This window comes from Glycine soja, chromosome 18 (assembly GCF_004193775.1).
Source record: "Glycine soja cultivar W05 chromosome 18, ASM419377v2, whole genome shotgun sequence".
Taxonomy (NCBI): domain Eukaryota; kingdom Viridiplantae; phylum Streptophyta; class Magnoliopsida; order Fabales; family Fabaceae; genus Glycine; species Glycine soja.
In genome coordinates, this window is record NC_041019.1 from 21513452 (window position 1) to 21535136 (window position 21685).

At 37.6% G+C, this 21685-nt stretch overlaps 1 protein-coding gene and 1 pseudogene across 1 annotated transcript; both read right to left on the reverse strand.

Annotated features, from left to right (window-relative positions):
- Positions 1-1539: 1539 nt before the first annotated feature.
- Positions 1540-5973, reverse strand: LOC114397090 (annotated as a pseudogene).
- A 2080-nt stretch (positions 5974-8053) lies between these two features.
- Positions 8054-9608, reverse strand: LOC114395719 (F-box/kelch-repeat protein At1g23390-like). The gene has a single exon (XM_028357559.1). The coding sequence runs from the start codon at positions 9477-9479 to the stop codon at positions 8328-8330; it is 1152 nt and encodes a 383-aa protein (XP_028213360.1). The 5' UTR covers positions 9480-9608; the 3' UTR covers positions 8054-8327.
- Positions 9609-21685: the final 12077 nt, after the last annotated feature.

Sequence of the window (21685 nt, forward strand, 5' to 3'; positions counted from 1 at the left end):
TTGAATATTCCCTATTACTTCATCAGCATTTTGGTTTCTATTTACCAATACTATACCAGGGTTTGGTTCGACCTGTTGGACTGGTGGCTCTATACGTGCCACTGGTTGTGCTGCTTGAGCCATTTGCATCCCTGGGTTGTTAGGCATCTGTATCTCTTGGACAGGCGCCTGTATTTGGATCTGTCGAATTGGTGGTTGCTGTATGGGTGGTGCCCCAAAAAAGTCAGCAATTCGACTTATTTGATTTGTTAACATTTGGTAACTGTCATTTGTATTTTGAATTAAGGGGTTAATAACAGTTCCTATTTGTTGTGTTAACATGTTAACCATATCATGGTTACTTTCATCCATTTGTTGTCTGAGTGACAAAACGGATGTATTGGTTAAATGTTGAGGAATTACCCTACCTTGATTGCCCGCTACAGATCCTGATGGAGAGGACATATTAAGATTCTCTATATTTGGTTGAGAGTTTTGCAACCCTGCCATCAAAGATGTAGGCATGCCATATAGAGGGTTTTGAGGCGGTCGAAAGGGACTTCCAATGGGATTCCCTAAACTAGGGTTATTCCATGGGGCAAAAGCAGACGCTGACGTGGTCGAACTTGCCAACGTCATGTTGGTCATGGGAGAAGTTACCTCTGTCTGATTCATAACTGTCGAAGCGGTCGAACTTATCGTGCCAACAGCTTGGTCAGGAATTGCTCCTATGCCAGAATTTATATTGGCATTACTGACAGATGTCTGCGTTGGTTGCCCCTCCATATTTGGAAGGTCATTGTTTCGATTACTTGGGGGTGGTCTAGCCATCCTTGTACGAGTTTTGAATTCTGTTAAGTGTGGAACAGATTTCCCACTTCTTAAATGCATACAAAATCAAAACAATTAAGAATGCAATAAACCAACTGCACTAAACAACTTTAATAATAATTTAAAATCAAAACACACAATTGACCGGTCCCACTGGGCGTGCCAATTTGTTTACGCTGGAATTTGGTAAACAACCGCTAGTCTAAGTTAATTGCTTGCGAGATCAACTAGTGAATCTCAGGAGCATGTCATTGGTGTGTTTGCTTTAAATATAAAGCCGTTAATGTTCATCATTGCAATAAACATTTACTGGTTCGAAATTTGCAAAAAGGAAAATTCTTTGACAGAATCGAAATGCTGAAAGTAACTTTACAAGGGAAGATAAATTGCAGAATCGAAAGGCTCAACGAGTTCATTCAATCGAATGAACCATTTAAAAGACAGGAATTATAAAGTGAAATGTAAATTGCATTGCATTTGAAATGTAAAGTTTACAGAAACTTAAAATGGTTCACAAACATACATTCTCCTTGCGTACTCGTTTCTCTCTGCGCTGGGTACTTTGAGTATATAAGGATTCATATAAATGATTTGCGACCCTGAAATCTGACTAACAAACTGCTATATATAGACATTCGAAAATAAACTGCCCTAACGGTCGAGCACTATCCTAATGCCAAGTGTCCTGCCACGTACACCTTGCATGCACATAACTGCTCCTTAGAACGGTTATCCACATTGCTCGAAGTCGAACTGATTTTGTGAAGTTTTGTCAGAAATTGCGCTAAGTCCAGAAATCTGGCTGCCTCGACTTCGACTCGAGTATACACCAGTTCGAATCGCCCAATGATTCGAAGCCCTCTTTCTTGTCTTAGCCTTGTACTTCGTAAATACTTCCTTGCACCTGGGAATCCCTTTCAAAAAACTCTTTTTCCGATTTAGAACAGAATCTGGCAAAACTCGTATCTAGAGCATATTTTTAGCTCATCAAAAATATGGGCTAACACCCACCAAATCAAATTGGCAAGAATCTTCCAAAAGAGGATATTGAGTCTACGAAATTATTTAATAAACAAACATGACCAAGAGAGGACAAGATATTGACATTCCCTTACTCCATTAAATTTATTAAAAGAAAAAACATCCACCACCACCATTTCATTGAAGGCATATTCTCAAGCATGAGGAGAAGGTTGTACGAAAAAGGGTGTTCAAAAATACACATTGTGGAATAAAAAGATTTATTTTATATTTAAATTATATTAGAAACAGATGACATATTAAATAATGTACCTATTGATGAACCCTTGAAACATAAAAATTCTTCAATAGTGTGAAGACTCTACGTGTATCTACACCGAGACTGACCTCTATTCATCAACAACTTTGACAAGTGGAAAAATAAGAACAGAGAAATGATATTAGGATTGTTTCAACGTGCAGCCCAAGGCTCTATATAGCACGCTAAAGATACCAAATTTCTGATCAAATCAAAATCATTATTAATAGTATCCTTTTTTAAGCTATATTATTTCTTGTTACCTTTTATTGCTAACCATTTAACAATTAAAATTGAAATAATAATTGATCAAGTCAAACTTGTATCTAGTCGTCTTTTCAACCCAAATTCCAAATACACAATTATACATGTTTGTTTTTCTTCTTTCACCAAATCTTTCATATTATTTATATTTTCAGTGCTAGTAAAAATATAATAATATTCCACCTTTTTGAAATTAATTAATCATTTGATCATATTAAATTCTCTAATTTAATTAATCATCAAATATTAAAATAATTTCTTTAACAGATATTAGAGCACTCGTTTGTGTGTGACCCTGTAGGTTCAATACTAAGCCGGTAATATATTAATCAAATTAATATACTAATCAATGTAGGCGTCTAGCAACACTCCTTAATGTCCGGATAGCATGAAGTGGCATTTTACTTTCAAGAACCATTAGAAGAGTAGTGTAATAATTTCTTTCATCTTTACAACTTTGGGTTAGCTCTAGAGTATGGTATTACTATCAAACCCTTTTGAGTTAACTCATAATGACTTAAGAAACACATTTCTTCTTTCATTTAATTTTCTTGGCCAGGATATAATTTTATTCATAGAGCTCAAACTTATTACCAAGAGTCGATGTATTCCTTCTTGATTAATCATTAATTTCATAGGTATTTAATCATATCCAATATCCATTCAACAAGTGCTCTAAAGCACTAGGTGTTCGAAATCAAAATACAACAAATAACCTGTTAATTACTATGACAATCTCGGGTCAAAGAAAGTTATTATACCTCTTCTTGAGAATTTTCTATTGACAGCTTATGATAAATTTTAACCATTAGAAAATTTCAATTGAGTCAGTTCAATAATCACATCAACATGTGACTCATATATATATGAAAATTAATAAATGAGATCTATTAATATTTATTCAATAAATACTATCACATATATATTAATCCATCAGAATTATTGATATCCTATTTACAATAATCCTATGATCAAGAACGGTTTAGATTAAAATTAGAACGAACTTGTTTCTCATCATCATAATCTCTATTATAATAACAAGTCTTTAATTTTTATCAAGGACATTATCAAATGGACCATTTAATCAAATAGTGAAATATGACAATGAAAATAAAATAATACTTTATTATTAGAATTAGAATTGATTATATGATGACTTGGATCGTAGGCATATAAATTTATTCCAAACAAAGGTATCCACTCAACTAAGTTAGCCAATAAAAAACAAATAACCTATACAAATATAAAATTCCAAACATATGCTTTGTTTCCCATGAAAATTGAAAAAGACTTCAACAAAAAGCAAATCATTTATAGAATGAAAACTAATTATTCCATTAGCATAATTGTTTCCACAACCATATAGTTCGGTTCAAAGAAAAATTTAAATAGCACAAGCATTTCTTAACTTAATCACCACCTTAAAATAAATTTATCTCATGGTTATCAAATATCAATAAGATATACTACACAAACCACTATGATTCAACCAAATGTTCAGTAAGTTTTCATGTTGATCATACAGGTAGTTAAATGTTTATTTTTATCTAAGATAAGTCTTGCATAAAGCATATGCAACACAAATTAACTTTCTGAGGGTTCGATAAAATATGCTATTGCTTTTGGTGATTACAAAAATTGTGAAACTAGTACGCAGCTTTGACAAATACATTGATTTGTCAAAAGTATTAAATAAAGAGAAAGAGATGGTAGATTCTATACCGTTATATGCTGAGAAACACCAGGTGCTCTTGATGCCCTGGAAACTTTGGACAGTTCCTGCTCAATATCCTCCTGTCCATTTAACCAGAAAATGATAAAATACTTTATAAATATATTCTATAGCAACATGCACGTGGCTTATGGTGTCTTAATAATGTAATTGAAATAACAATTAGATCAATGAGTCAGACAAACCTTAGAGAAATACACAGGGCAGTAATGCTTATTCCTCTTCTTCACAGCCAAAAGCTCTGACTGTAAGAACATATGATTATTAGTCAATAGTACCAATCCACCACAGAGATGAGGCAATATTAAAATAGTTATATAGCTTAAAATCAGCCAGTCTCTAAAAATGTATATCATATGCCACAAATCAGCTGTAGTTAATTAGTTGACAGTTAGTTCAGTAAGAAAATGTACTGAAGTTAAGTTTGTACTGATCGTAATAGTTCCCTTTTTATAAATGTATAAACCAAAAGATGAGCTCATAACATTTTGTAACTCTCACCCACAAGCAAATAAGAAAACATACCTAAAAAACAGGAACTCCATCAAAACCTCCCTAGTTGACTGGTTTGAGCTGACAAGAGTGAAATGGAAACTAAATTAAACACAATCTAACAGCTTAGTGGATCAACCAACATATATGCTACATGTTTATATATAGTTTAGTTTTAAATTGATATAGAACTAATTCCCACATAGCAACTATCGTGTATATAGTCAAAGATTCTTTCTCTCATTATTGTCATTGCTACTGGACTAAATTGATGAACAATAATGGTGCTGCTTAAAGTGATATGTTGTAAGTGAGAACTATATAGTATATAGTAAAATTCTAACCTCCAAAGCATTCCTTATTTGAACAGGATCAAGTAAGAATCGGAAGGCAATGCCTTCAACCTTCAACATGTATACTTGTAGCACAAGAATTCATCATATGTAAAAGGTACATGATAAACACCATAATTAACAAGCTGAAGACACTATCTGCTATCTAGTTGCAGTCAGTAGCACATCCTTCCCTCGTTATAGATTACCCAATTCCAACATGACTCTCAATATGATAGAAACCAAGTACAACCAAAGACATTTGATAGATACAGGTATGGAATACAGGTTCCATTGGAAAAATATGTTGAGAGTATAGCAGATAATGTTATCAATATATATAATTTGACAACAACATATGCATCAATTAAAAGAGCACTAACTAAAGCCAAGGTATCATTGAAGAAATCCACATTTGCATTTATTTTCCTTTAAGAAAAGCAACATTACAGCGAGAGAGCGAAGAAAATGAAAAGGACCTGGTCGAGAGTAATTGGAACAACTTTAGCCTTGCTTCGAAGCTCTCTACTACGTGATCGAACCTAAAATAGTGAACAACAAATTAGGACAATGCAATTAAGAGAGGATGAAATTGGAATAGGATTGAGTGGAGAAACTTGAGCGAGAAAGGCTTCGGCGTCCTCTTGGCGAAAGCAAAGCAATCCAATGGACTTGGCACCGTCGGGGTCGGAGATAAGAACGAACTCGTTGTTGGAATTGTTGACGGTGAAAATGGAGGTGCCGACGAGGGACTTAGCCACATGCTGGGAGCCCAAGGTAGCAGTGGCGGCATGGGCAAGGGCGTGTTTAGGGAAGAGAAGATTATGATGAGCTTGAGCTAGGCTCGCTTCATGTCATCCAAATTAGTCGCGAGGTCGGACCCTAAGCGGACGCAGTGTTGATGGATGAAGCTGGAAAATGACAGAAGCAGGTTTGAGTGTCCACGCGACTCCATCTGTTCTTCTAGTGTTGGGATTCTTTGGCGTATACCCTAGCAAGCCAATTGAAGAAAGTTTTCCTATCCTTGGGAGGAAAGGCCCTAAAAATCCCACGTTTCTCCTTCAAAAAATCACTCCTAATACTTTCCTTATTAACTATGGGATATTCGTTCTCATAAGTAAGGAACCAAGAGTCAATGGCTTCATAATCCAACTCAGGGCGGTACGGACCTACACAGCAAATTTCTTTAGAGTTTAAGAAAGCTGGAAGTAGCACCTAAGTTTCTCACATTTTCTTGCATTCCTTTTCATGCCCAGGGATTGAGAGTAACTCCAAGCCTTGGTTTGATTTTGTTGAAGACACTATCGATGTTGGTAATGGTATGCTCCTCATAGTGTTAGTAGAAGCATGTTGCTCTATGGTGTTGGTGCGTTGAGAGGAAGTGACCATTCTGGACAAGAAGGTAGGAGAGAAAAGAGGAGCAGTCACGAGAGAAAGAAAAAGCTCAAGTGTGCAAGTTAGGGTAGCAATGAAGTAGTAGGAATGCTACTGACTTTTGAGTTCAGTATTTATAGAGTTTAAAAGATTGAAAATTTTCAAAATTTGAATAATTTAAATATCTTTTAAGACTGATAATATAATCTTGTGACATATTAATAGGGTAGGAAATTATAGCTGTAAAATAGGGAGTCATTTCTTATCGATTAGTGTAAAAATCACAACCATGATTAGATGATGTTTCCCATATATTAAATACTGATTAGACAAGATATTAATGTAATATTTGAATAGTTGTTACAAAAATATTGCATTCTCTAAGAAGTATCACTCAAATACATTGTTTTTGGAGAGACATTTGTTATCTTTGTTATATAAAATTTGATTAAGTTATGAAAATCAAATTTCGATGTACTTGTTTATAGATGAATAGAGGAAGCCCTTCAAAAGCAATCAGAATACAACAAAAGTTTGAGAAACAAGACAATTTAATCTAAAATGAGTGATTTCGAGTAAAACTGCGTGTAATTGGAAAGCATTAGAGAGCAAGTCTTTTTCGACAAATCGAAGTATCAGTTAATACAGTTGTAGAGAAGTTACGCGAAGCCAATTATGAGTATTAGATCACGGTATATAGCAATGTGGTTGTATACATGTCGAAATCATATAATTCGATGTTAGTATTAGATGTTTATAAATAAAACTACTAACGACCAATTTTGGAGATTGAAACACAATCACTTAATTTTTTAAAACACCAACACGCCTACATGGAAATTGGCAGAGGTTCAGCAAGTCATCATGTAAGTATTCAATTCTCAACTTTCATGAATTCATGTTTGTTTATTTTATTGCATATTTGTAAATCCTTAACTTTTTCCAATCTCTATTTCTTCTCAAAACTTTAGTTTTTCAATTTTTTTTATTATTGTTGAAATTATTTAGAAACTAATCATTAAATCAAAAACAACTTTTATTAGATTAAGTTATCCTATAACCTTGAACTGCAACATAATTATAACTCAAATGAATATATTTATTGTAATTATAATTGTAATTTACATTAAATTTAGACAATTCTCTATTAAGTTGAAAATTAAGAACTTGCTTATTTGACCAAAAAGAACACATAACATTATTTGATTAAAAAAATTTCATCTACAATTTTATACTTCAAAATCCAAAACAACAAAGTATTAAAGTTGATAACACAAGTGAAGTGTATTAGTAATAGTTGAAGTGAAGTGTATTAGTAATAGTTCAGTCTAACAAAATGAAGTCCAATTTCCTACTAAAAAAAAAAAAAAAAGTGCAGATAAACTTTATGCACTCCAATTATTTTTTTTTAACGTGCACAACCCAGTCTGAGTTTTTAAAACCAATCAGGTTACCGAGTTTCCTCAAAACCTGTCGAGTTTAGCCAGACCATCCTATGTTACATGCATGAGCGATCCAATAATGAAACTGGTTCGATTACGGCACCAGGTTCCAGTTGGACCAATCGACCGAACTAGATTTCACAACTATACCTTTAAATATTTATTTGTTAATAGAATCATTTAGTTAAAATCACTTTGTTGTCAAAAATATCTTTCTTTCAAGGAATAAATATAATATTCACAGCTAATAGTAAGAAAAATTAATTAAGTATTAGATAAAAATTTCATATAACTCTTTATTACATAAAAGAAAATGAGATAAATATTTTTTTAATATGAAAACTTAGGAAAGTAACTAACATCAACATTGTTGTTCTCTGCCGTGTTTGAGAAAGCATGCAATGTCGTCTGAAACCTCTGAAAGGACAAAATCAAACAGACTTGATCTGTCTCGAATTGAAACACCATTCCATTTCCTAAATTTTTCACTACCAGGAAAAAAAAAAAACTGAAGCACAAGCAAGCACTCCACCCATTTCCTCATCCTTTTCCTTGAATAGTTTCAGCTCTCAAAAGTCAAAAGTCAAAACCCCACACGTACGTTACTTTTTCTCCACAAACGTACAATTATCCTTAATCGCCCTCTTCAAATCCTCAAGCCCCACATGTCCACCACAGAACACCATTCTCCCCATGCGACTCACGTCATTCCCCGCCACATTCCTCACGCTCCACCACTCACACCTTCCATTCACAACCTCACACACCACCATCTCCATTTCCATCCGGTTCTGAAAATACACATAATCCCCAACCCAATGCACCTCAATGGACCCCACCACACCCCAACAACAACAACAACAATCCCCTTCACCCATTACTAACCTCACCACCATCTCCTTCGGAATCGCTCCTATTTCCTCACACCAATACCTTAACCCTAACCCTAATTCCCCTTTCACTTCCCACAACTTCACCTCCTTCACGTTCTCCGCGTCCCCAACTAATCCCGCCACCATTAAACGACCGCGTATCGTTCCCGTTACGCAGTAGAAAACGTTCTCACTCGGACGTAAATTGTACGGTCCCTGCCACGTCATTGTGCCGCAGTCGAACGAGTACGTCACGCCGGATTTTTTCTCCGTCACGTGCATCTTGTCTCCGGAGACGGCGACGGCGAGCCACGTGGAGGCGGTTGAGCCTTTGAGAATCTCCGGCATGGGCTCGCAACGGAGCCACGCGAGTGACTCCGGGTCGTACGCTTCCACCGCTAGAGGTTCGTCCTCGAAGTCACACGCGCCGCCGGCGAGGATGATGTGGCTTCCCACGCGCGCGACGATGGGGTCGGTGCGCCACACACGTGGGGGGCGCGCGTGGTGCCAGGTGAGTCTGAGGGGGTCGAGGGAGAAGGTGAATTCGCGGGGAGAGAGCATGTAGAGGAGCGTGGAGTGCGACGCGCGAAGGGCGGTGATGTGGTTGGGACTCGGCGCGTGGATTTCAAACCATTCTCGGGAGCGTGGGTCAAAGGCGAAGGTGGCGGTCACGTGTGGGGCACGGGGGCTCTGGATGTGCACGGTGAGCCAGGGCTTGGCGGGGTTGACGTAGCGGAGGGAGGTGGAGATCGCACGCTTCCATTCATGCGACACGTGGGAAGCTGACACGAGGTGGATGAGTGGCACGTGCGAGAATATGGCCTCTAAGATATCCCCGTGCATGGGAGCTTTATCTTCTCTTTCGTCTATGCATGTTGCCATCTGTGTGGGATATGCTTCTTCTGTTTGCTCTTTTTTGCTTCAGAGTAATACGAGTAGTCTAAAAGTATGGATCGTGAGGTATTTATAATTATATGAAAAGTGGGAAAATAGAACTGTAAGTGAAAGGTTGCGTCGTTTCGTTGGGATGAAAATCACAGGCTATCTACTAAGTATTAATACTGTACCTATTTTTGTTGATGATTACAGTCATTTTTATTGAGGAATCTAATAAGTATTTTAATTGTAGTAATAAATATTAATTTTTATATAAGTAAACTTATAATAAATAAATAATTTTAAATATATCATTTATATTTTAAATTTCTGGTAAATAATTACATTGTGATATAAAATTGTTTTTAATTATTAGATAGTTTCTTTTCATAATTGTACTGAATTTAATTTTAAAAAATAAATTGAAAAGAATAAACATTCAAGAAAATCATAGGTAAGATATATAAGATTGATTTAGTAGTAAAAAAAAGAAGAGAGAGAAGAGGCCAAGTTCCAACTAGGGTGGGTATACAATTTGGTCCCTAAGCTCGGAAGGGTAAGTCTAGTTAGCAAAAAGAAATTGATTGTTTTTTCAAAATTTGTATTCAACCCATCAATGTGTGGACTTAAATAGTAATTTGAAAAAATATTTTTTTATAAAAGTATTTTCATAAAGTGAAAAATATATAAAACTAGTTTTTTTTATTGGTGTCATACACTTTATTGTGGTCTCGAGACTAATTTATCATATTTTTTATACATTAAATTTGATTTTTGTTATCTTCCAGGGACCAATTTATTTGTACTTTTAAGAATAAATTTGATTATTTATCCTTAAGTTTTAAACAAAAATTTATTTATTTTTTGTAAGGATAAATACAATATGTTTATAAGCGACGGATAGATTTTGAAAGTGATGGATAATATTTGATTTGGATGTGTTTTAAACCATATTTATATTAAAATTCTGAATACAAATTTATAATATATTATAATTACTATAATAACAAAATCATTTAATAATGAATGCAAATGTACAATATATTATAACAATGACAATAATAAAATCATAATTATAAATGTTGCCAAATAATATATATATATATATATATATATATATATATATATATATATATATATATATATATATATATATATATATATATATATATATATATATATATATATATATATATATATATATATCAGTAACTAATCATACCATATCAGTAACAAATCATACCATAGAAGTCAATAAAAGAATACTAACATAAAATATATAAAAGAATGTTGTCATCCTATGTGATTTTATATGCAAATAACACTGTTTTGAACCATTGTGCCAAATTGAAGTCTTATTTTTTGAACAATAGGATTTGTAATTTGAACAATCCCTAAGCTCTTCAATCTTTTTGTATCAATTTACCCCCTTTGTGTGCAAGTAACATCAAGAGTTCTTGTTCTCAACAAGAAATAAAAGAAAATAAATAAATAATATAACTAATAAATAAGTTAACTAACAATAGAAAGCTCAAATCTAACTACATAAAAAAGAAGAAACATAACAATGTTACATATACTTTGTTAGCCATTGGATTCATGAATTCTACCAGTTTTTCATGATATGGTGAATATAGGAACATATTAGAAGGAAATGAAATGTTAACAAAAAAAGAGAATAAATTATTATACTTGACTATAGAATTTTTCATAAACATAACATGCAAAACAATATGATATTTCCTGGAATTTTTTTTAACATAACATGCAAACCAATTTTGAAATCTATAAGGTCAAATTTGAATTGATAAAAAAGAGATAAAACTTTTTTTAAAAAAGAAGATAAAACTCAACAGATAAAAAAAACTATCAAAAGCATAATAGGACAATTTCAAATAAAAAACAAATTTTTTAATAATATAAAAAGAGGGTCAAAATATGATAATGAGCACAATATAAAGACAAAATTTTTAATGACCTATCAGTCATTTTTTTATTTGTCTCCCGATCATGAAATGTAGAAAAAACTTGAAGGAAAAAGCCAAGAAATTTACGACTTACATCAAACCGAACCACATCTAGCTAGCATTAACAAATATGACTTTTGGACCGCTTTCGGTGAGAAATAAATTGAAAATGTCAAATCCACTTGTCAAACTCATTTACATATTATTTTCTATTAAGAAAACATATAGGAGAACAAAAAATGTGGACGATAAAAATGCATTGTAAAAATTTAAATTAAATAACAAAAAAGTAAAACATTACTATTACTATTAATTGGTGAGTAATATTTATCTTCCTTACTCTTGTTGTTAAATTTATCTTCCTCGATCCCGTATATAGCTAGTATGATTTCTCATACTTGAGTATAGAACTTCACATCAATGTCTACAACACAAGCATATATCAAATTCATAAATCAATTGTTCTTATCAAAATCTGGAACCGTGACATGTCAGGGTGGACATCGCTGAGTGGGGTCCTAAACTTCACACGTCGGTTAGGAGAGGTGCCTATGACAGGAGGGGGAACCTGTAAAACAAAGGGCTCCAACGCTCAAGTAAGAATATGAGTTAAGAAAGAAAAACAAGTATATGCTTAATAAGACTCGTATGAGCAAGAGAGAGAGAGAGAAGAAGGGCATAGGCTTGTTATCGTGTGCTGAGTGCGTGAGTAAATCGTGAAGAAGGGTTCGATAGAACCTGTATTTATATTTGTTGAACGAGGGTGATGGTCCTTGTTTGTATGGGTTGTTGTAGCATTTGCAGATAATTTCCGACTTGTAGATAATAGTTAGGAGCTTATAGATAATGTTAGAGAGAACATTTACTTATAGATAAAAGGTAGATGATAATCGTACCTTGTAGATAATGTGGCGTTATAGATAATTAAATACTTGCCAATAGAAAAGATATTCAAATACATTTGAATATTAGTTAAGTTAGAGATAACCTATTTGTTGGGGAGCCCGACTGCTAAGGGTCATGCGTCCACGCTCTTGTAGTAGGACTGACGTGGAGGGTTGACATGCGTCTTTGAGTGCCATGTAGGATAAAACATAGATTTTGTGTGTCCTGGACAGTACATAATGTTGGATCAAGTGGCCTCAGAATAATTAAGAAGGGGGGGTTGAATTACTTATTAGTGAACCTTTACTAATTGAAAATCTATCCTTCTTAATGTTACTAGATTTAATTAGGCTTTTACTATAATGTTAAGAAAGTAAAGAACAGAAATAGACACTTAACCAAAAGTAAAAGCGATAATTAAAGTGCACAACGGAAATTAAAGAGTGTAGGGAAGAAGAAGACAAACACAAGAATTTTTATACTGGTTCGGCAACAACCCGTGCCTACATCCAGTCCCCAAGCAACCTGCGGTCCTTGAGATTTCTTTTCAACCTTGTAAAAACCTTTACAAGCAAAGATCCCCAAGGGATGTACCCTCCCTTGTTATCTTTGAACAACCAAGTGGATGTACCCTCCACTTGAACTGATTCACAAGAGATGTACCCTCTCTTGTTCTCAATTACAATAATCCAAGTAGATGTACCCTCTACTTGTACCACAAAGGATGTATCATCCAATGTGTTATGACAAAGTTCTCAGGCGGTTAGTCCTTTGAAACTTTGTGAAGGGGAAACAAAAGATATCTCAGGCGGTTAGTCCTTTGGAATCTTTTGTTTAAGGGAAAGGGAAGAATCAAAAGAATTCTCAGACTGTGTCGTTTTGAATTCTTTGAAAAGGGAGAAGGGAGACACAAAAGAATTCAGGCGGTTAGTCCTTTGTTCTTTTGGAAAAGGGAGAAGAGAGACACAAAAAGAATTCAGGCGGTTAGTCCTTGTCGAATTCTTTTTGGCAAAGGGAGAAGAGAATGAAAAGATATAACACACTTTTGTTTTCTGTGAAAGAAGAAGGTTTGGAAACTAGAAAACTTAGAAAGCTTTTTGGGCAAAGGAAGAAGAAGAAAAAGTTCAAAAAGATTGTAAGAGTTATGTAAAAAGTTATTGAAATGCAAGTCAAGGTCTTTCTTTTATAGACTTTTCATGTCTGGTCATGAAAACCATTAGAAGAGTTATAACCTTGAGAAAAACCTGAAAACCATTGGAAGAGTTATGTCTCTTGACTTTCTATTCAAAACTTGTCACTAGTAATCGATTACCAAAACCATGTAATTGATTACCAAAACCATGTAATCGATTACACAAAGCATTTTATGAAAAGATATGACTCTTCACAATTTAATTTGAATTTCAACGTTCAGATACACTGGTAATCGATTACCAATATATTGTAATCGATTACACCATTTAAAAATCAATTGGAACGTTGCAAATTCAGTTAAAAGCTTTTGAAATCAAACTTTGCCACTAGTAATCGATTACAGGTAATTCGTAATCAATTACCAGAGAGTAAAAACTCTAGTAACTTAGAAAATTTTGAGAAAAACTCTTTTGAAAAACAAAACTGTGCTATGTTTGTTTTTTGAAAAATCTTTTCAATACTTTGCTTGTGAAGTCTTCTTGATTTCTTCTTTTGAATCTTGAATTCATCTTTTCTTGAATCTTGAAATCAAACTTCTCTTGAATCTTGAATCTTCTAGATTTCTTCTCATGAAACTTGAAATTATTCTTGATCTTGAACTTGTTGACTCAATCTTGAAATCATTCTCTTGGGCTTTTTGTCATCATCAAAACTACTTGAATCAACTTGATTCATCATCATGAAGCTTGCTTCTACACATAAGCCCCGCAAGCTCTGAGCCGGCTTGCGGGTGAAAGAGGTTGTCTAGTGCTTAAAGAGATTATCTTGTGTCGAGGGAGTTTATCTGATGTCCGGGGTAGTAGTCTTGACAAGCAGAGGTTCATGAGTTTGTCAAGCCCCCAAGTATGAATGAGTGTTGTCCTGTGTCAGGTGTGGAAACCTTGACCAGTCTAAGAGAATTGCAAGTCAACGTGGCTTGTCAAGCCCCCGAGCTTGGACAAGTGTTGTTCGGGCTGTTTTTATCAAGTGGTCTATGATGGACATGTCTTTGGCGTGTTAGGTAAGGTAAGTCATTAGATTTGACAACTCTACCCTTTTCTGACCATTGGAGAGTGCATTGAAGACAAACGTTACTTTTGTCTACTGCAACAGACGTGTGCGGTGCATGTGCAACACTCTTGCATACATGTCACTCATGGAATGGGCACGTACTGGAGTAGTGGTTCATGCGTGAGTGGGAAGCGTTATGGTGTGAAATTTTAGGGCACCTCTTTAGCTCCTACCAGTTACCGATGTGTCTGTCTCCCCTTTAAATGGAATAGACATTTGATTTCAGGTCATTGTTCATTGTCTTCTTGCTTCCTTGCTTTCTTGCTAGCTTTTGTGCTTTCTGGCTTTCGGTTTCCATTTCTTCTTCCTCCAACTTCCAAAGGTACTTTCATCCACCATAATGTCTTATTTTTTGTCTAATTTTGACATCGGTCTGGGTGGTAGTGACTCTGGGGGCTCAATTGAGTAGCCCATCTTGGATTGGGAGGTCATCTCAATAGGCGGTTCCAGGTCTAAGGATACTCACCAAGGTGCGTCCAATAACGAGTCATCCTCTACTAAGAGGGTGAGGGCCTCGCGTCAAACAGGTGGGGGTGCTTCTCGCCCTAGAGGAGGGTCATGGCTTTCCGCTACTGTCGGGGAGCCTGTCCCAGTCACGGTGAACCTCCCCCCTTCTGCTTCCGGGGGTGTGAGGAAAGGCAGTGGCGGTGGACATGTGAGGGCATCTCCCTGCATGCGACGTAGCCTTTGTGTTAGGTTGCTGTTGTCCATCCCGACCATTGCTGGCTATGAGTGGGTGAGGGGCGATGTGTTGAAATATAAGTCTTGTCTGACCTTGGCGACGAGTGTCATTGCGCTTTAGCGCCAGGTGAAGTTGGAAAACCCTAAGGACTCCTGTAAGTTGGTCGTTCAGGCGTGTGGGAGTGATGACTTCCCGTTTTTTGGGGTGGTGCCTTGTCATCCGCCCTTCTTCTTTATGTACAGATGTCTGTTTGAGGTCCTGGGTGTCATTTTACCCTTGACCACTTTTCAGTGTACTCTACTGGAGCACTTGAATGTGGCCCCTTCCTAACTTCACCTGAACAGTTGGGCGATGGTGTGAGCCTTTGAAATTCTATGTCCTTTCTTCAACATCCGTCCTAGTGTGTCGGTCTTCTTGTTTTTCTTCCAAATGAAGTTGAGTGGCAAGATCAGAGTGGTTTCCTTAAACAACGTGTCCAAGAAGCTGTTTGATTTTGATTTAAACATTTTTCATTATTTTAAGGACCATTTTTTCAAGGTCTTAGTTATTGATGTCGTGGATGATGACATGCCACTAATGCTTAATAGGGATAGGGAGCCCTGCTTCCCGTTCTACTGGGAGTCTAACCCCACTAGGTTCAAGTCTTATGACAAGGATTTGTTGACCTTTGTGGATAGGGTCGACAAAGCAATTTTGGCACACCTGCCAGCCTCGCTGGACGTGTAGGCCATTTTGTCTGTTCCTTCAGCGAGCGATCCTCTCGCTGCCTTAGATGGTAAATGCCTAACCTTGCCCTCGTTTGTGTCTGAGGTTGGTGTCAGCCAATGACTAACACATGTTTGTGTTGTTGTCTTACTTGTTTTGCAGGTATTATGGGTGACTTCACCTGGAGGCCACTCATGAAGCAGGTTGGACCTACAGGTGTGATCGTGCCACCATCTGCTGAAAAAGAGGGCTAGCCTGCTGGTGAGGTTGGTCCTGTTGCTATTGCTGTTGAGGTCACCCTTAATGCTCCTTCCTCTGTTTTGGCAAAGAGGAAGATGGATGATATTGTTGGGTCATCTGGCCACAAGAAGTTGAAGGCCCTTATGAGTCTTCACGCCCAAAGATGGGCTGCAGGGTTGATGCCCACAGCGGGTTGCCTTTCGACTGTGCAAGATGTGCCTCTGGCTCCACTGACCGTCAAGACTCTTGCTACTCCTGCTCCTTCACCTCCTCCCGCAGTTGCTATTCAGGAGGTTGCCCATGCTGCTGATGAAGTTTTTATGCCAGCTGCTTAGGTTGATTCTGCTATGGCACCATTGTCCACCGTCGCGGCACCTTTGTTAAGTGTTGGTGTGGCGGCCACTGGTGCTCTCACAGTATTGCCTCCTTCCTCTGCAGCTCCGATGCCTTCTTCCTTTACTATTTTGGTGGCGGTGGCGTCGCCTTCTTCGTCCTCTCGCCCTCATGTCTCGCTTGATCACTTGTACACCTCTAATGATACTGACTCATTGTGGGGTACAACTTATAAGCCAGAGCAGAAGGCCCCAGTTGCCTTTGTGTCAACCTTCGGTAAGAACCTTATTAGGTCGACTGGGGTGTAGAATGTTACTGACTCTGCCAAAGTGTTTCTCCAAAGGAGTTTGGCAATTCTGGAGGATAATGGATTGCGGCACCAAGAGATTATGCAGAAGGTGGCATCCTTGGAGGCGGAGGTCGCCAAGTGGAGGGTTACTGCTTAGACTCTTTGGCGAGTGGAATGCCCTAAGGTGGACAATGCCACCGTTGCTTTTGTTGAGGCCACAAGGTCAAACCACCAACTGTATTCCAAGGTTGGTGGTGTGTTGGCCAAGTTGCTACGCACCTAGTTAGATGATGATGAGCTGTTTAGATGCTGTAAGGACTTGTAGGCTAAGAAGATGAACTTGGGTGGCAAAGTGGAGAGTTTGGCGGTTGAGAAGGACAGGCTTGCCAAAGTAGTTGCTAATTTAGAGGCCCGACTTAAGGAGTCTGAGTCTAGGCTGGAGGAGTCCGAGTTATGGGCTGCCAAGGATAGGGAGGCCGGCAGGCAGCTTGAGGAATAACTGATTTTGTAAAAAAGAAGGTCGTGGAGCAGCATGAGAAAGGGTTTCAGAAGGTCGTCAGACAGGCCTATTTCTTTGTGAAGGACCTTGACTTAGGTCTCTTCGATCCCTTCAAGGATGTGAAGGATGGTGTCTTGCTTGATGAGAAGGAGATTGTTGTGGAAAAAGAGGCTGCTGATGAAGGTTAGGGTATTGTGGAGCAAGGTAATGATGACTGTGTCTAAGCTGCCTTTGTCTTTATCTTTTTCCTCTTTTTTGAAATTTGGCCACACAGGCCTTGCAACTATATCAATTATTTTTGTTCAATGCACAAGCTTTCCTTTGATGGGAAATTTTGAACTGTATGTCTTATGTGTATGTATGTATGTTGCCTTTGTCTTGGCAATGCTCCGTACTTGTGGTCGTATGAATAGATCATCATAATGTAGATAATGTAGGAAGCAAGACCTTGTTGATGTAGAGGTAGGACCGTGGTGGTCTTGTAAAGTGACGTGAAGTCATCTCAAGTTTGATTTCAGCCTGGTAAAAGGTCTTGTCACCCATCTGATGGGGCTTTCTTCTGTTTTGTGGGGCTTCTCCCCTGATGGTTATGAGGAGTTGTGTTTGACTTGCCCCTGGTTGAAGGTCTTGACTAACTAGTGTGGGGATATGTCGTTTGACTTGCTGAGTTCCTCCTCTGATGGTTATGAGGAGTAAGTGTGAGCGGCACCTGATTGAAGGTCTTGTCATGGCGGGTCATTTTTACCTACAAAAGTACTCCTTTGATGGTTGTGAGAAGTAAGTATGGGCTTTGACCTGATTAAAGGTCTTGCCAAATAGTGGGGGGCAATTCGCTTTGTAGATCTTGGACCCTTGACGGTGGTTGTCATAGTTGCTGCATGTGAGCAGATCAAGGGGGTACCTTGGGTTTTGTAGAAGTATGTACCAAGGGCGGACCTTGGGTTTTGGTACCGTTGCAACCTACCCTTCGGTGGGAGGGCAACGCGAGGCTCACGGGTGCATCTTCCAAGGGAGGAAGGCGCGTGGAGTCGCCACCAATGTTTATTCGAGGAAAACGTCGGAAAAACCGGAAAAGGTGTGGTCTACGAACTTTAAGCATGAAAGGTTCGGGAGTTATTTTTACGCACGGGGAAGGTATTAGCACCCCACGCGTTCGTCACAAGGGACGACAGCCTTTAACCAAGTGTGCAATATCATGTCTTCGATTTGTTTTATTTTCCCTATTTTACGTTTTTATGTCTTTTTAGGCCTTTTTGTATTTTTTTTTATCTTTTTGTGGTCGACAAGGGTGTTTCCCTCGCTCCTACGTATCCTCAATTACGATGAGGAAATCAGACCTACGCAGTTCTTTTAGAACTAAATGTTGGTTATGTTGTTTTGATCTTTTTCCGCAAGATCGATTTTAAACGAACAAAAGTCGTTTAAGGCGTTGGACCATTAAACGATCTTTTGATTTTTGGAAAGGAGAGAAATGTTAAGGCGTTTGACCATTAACGATCTCTTGGTTTTTGAAAGGACAGAAACGTTAAGGTGTTGGACCATTAACGATCTCTTGGGATGGTCGACAAAAGCGGGGCTTTTGCTCCTACGTATCCTCAATTGCGATGATGAAATCAGACCTACGTAGTTCTTGCAAAAGCAGTAAAGTTATGAGTTGATTTTATGCTTTTGAATAGTCCATGTTAACCGATAAAAGCAAAGAGGACCGTTTAAGGCATTGGACCTTAAAATGGTCTTTAGTGATTTTTGCGGACAAAGCTTGATTTGTGAGTTGATTTTAGTCTTAGTTTCACTTTGGTTATTAGTCAATTCATTCAAGGAAACTTCCAAAGAAAAACGTCCGATTGATTTTTATGATTATTTTATTCAAAGATATTTTGATTATTTTATTATTAATTTTCAAGATATTGATTATTTTATCATTATTTTGCCTTTTTTTTTGGTTTAACCGTGGTTACAGCGTGAACGATCGGTTAAATTTTGATTTAACAGTGATTAAATGAGATTACAACACAAATGATCGGTTGAAATTCATTTTATCATTTATTAGGTGAGAAAACGGCTTAAATAAATGGTAAAAAGCTCGTTAAAGCAAAATAAAAGAAAATTGAAAGTAAGTGAAATAAAATTGAAAGTACACAAAACAAGTAGGGACCACTAAGGGTGCATAGAATGAATTGAAATATTCGATTTCGGGAACTTACCGGTTGAAGATTGAAGAACGACGAAGAACGAATGAAGAACAATGAAGAATGATGAAGAATTTCCACAGAATCGCTTACGAAAGCGTTACGGAAGCACTTCGACTCGATTTTTCTTCATGAAAACGTGTTTTTTTTCCCAAAATAGCCGAAATGCATAGCCAAGGGGTCTGGAATATTTTGAAACATCCCCCCTCCCCTATTTATAGGAAAAAAAGGAAGGTGCTTGCCGCCTAGAGGCTTCTTGAGGAAGATTTCTAAGCGCACCTCATTTACTAAGTTCACCCCCCTTTTCGTACTTTACAGAAAAGTTACGGAAGCCTTACGGAAGTGTTTTGGATTTGATTTTCATCTTTTTTTTCTCTTCCCTTTCATAAATGTTAAGTGAAATATGCTTACCCAAGGTTTTCAGAAATTTTATGGAAGCCACGAAAGCCCCGGAAACCATTTTTCAAAAACGTGGAGGAGCTTGCCGCCCAGTTGCTTCCTCCTTAAGCAACCCAACTTCCAAAATGTTTGGGAAGGGCCTAGATTCGAATTTCTATTTACACCCCTATCCTGATAAGTTCACCCCTTGTTTTTGTGTTTTTGGCTGTTTTTTTTCCGAAATCTCATGAAACTTTACGGATTCCACCACGATGAGTGTTAAGCCTTCCGAAGCGATCAACAATGGTCCTCAGATGAAATTAGAGTGTAACAGTTTATCTACACACACCCCACTTTGCTAAATACACTCCCGTTTTCATATTTTTGACTAGTTTCTTCCTGAAACATCTTGGAACTTTACGGATTCCACAACGATGGGTGTTTAACATTTTGAGGTGATCAAATGAAGGTTGCATGCCGACAAAAAATGATCCCTGGATGAAATTAGGGTATTAGAGTTGCCCCTCTTTACTTATCTTTTATTGGAGATAAAAGGGAAGTAAAGATAAGACACTAATTTCGTTCGAGTTGAATCTTTACCCGACCGACCACTAGCGCAATTCCAAGCAATAAAACTCGTGAAGGCATGAAGATATTGAAATTCCTTCTTTTCTCATTTAATTCATTTTCATTTTCACTCTCCCTTTTTTTTTAAAGCGTACAAACAAAGAACGTCGAGTCCTACAAAGCCTAGGGAAAATGGATATTGAAGTTTTGGAGGTGAAGATATTGTTGTCTTCGAAATGCAAATGAAGACATTGTCGCCTTTTAAAGGCATGCAATGACTGAAGACATTGTCGTCTTCAACATGTAGATGAGGACATTGTCGCCTTTGAAGGCATGCAATGACTGAAGACATTATCGTCTTCGAAATGTAAATGAGGGTCATTGTTGCCTTTGAAGGCATGCAATGACTGAAGACATTTTTGTCTTTGAAATGTGTGCGGATTACCGTATAGGGCATCTCCGCATGCTACCTGACTTCTCACAGGTCGGGGTAGCAGAACTGTGTGTCTACGGATAACCACTTGGGGTATTTCCGCCTGCCACCTGACTTCACGGGTCAGGATTAACAGAAGTTGTCTTTGTACGAATAACCACTCGGGTATCTTCGCGTGTCATCGGACTCATCATCTCTGGATAGCAAAGGTGCAGAAGACGAAGTTAGTCTCTGCGTGTCAACGGGCTCACTTGCCCCTGGTTGACAAAGGGTGCAGATGACGACGTTAGTCTCCACCTGCCACCTGACTTCTCGGGTCAAGATTAACAGAAATTGCTTTGTACGGATAACCACTTGGGTATCTCCGCCTGCCACCTGACTTCTCGGGTCAGGATTAACATAAATCGTTTGTACGAATAACCACTTGGGTATCTCCGCATGTCATCAGACTCGCTGTCACTGGATGACAAAGGTGCAGAAGACGACGTTAGTCTCTGCGTCTCAACGGGCTCGTTTGCCCCTGGTTGACAAAGGGTGCAGAAGACGACGTTAGTCTCTGCTTGCTATTGGACTTTGAGTCTGACGGATAGCGAAATAGTGTTTATATGGATAACCACTTGGGTATCTCCGCCTGCCACCTAATTTCACGGGTCAGGATTAACAAAAATCGTTTGTACGGATAACCGCTTGGGTATCTCCGCATGTCACCTGACTTCATTGTTCAGGATTAACAGAAATCGTTTGTATGGATAATCACTTGGGTATCTTCGCCTGCCACCTGACTTCTCGGGTCAGGATTAA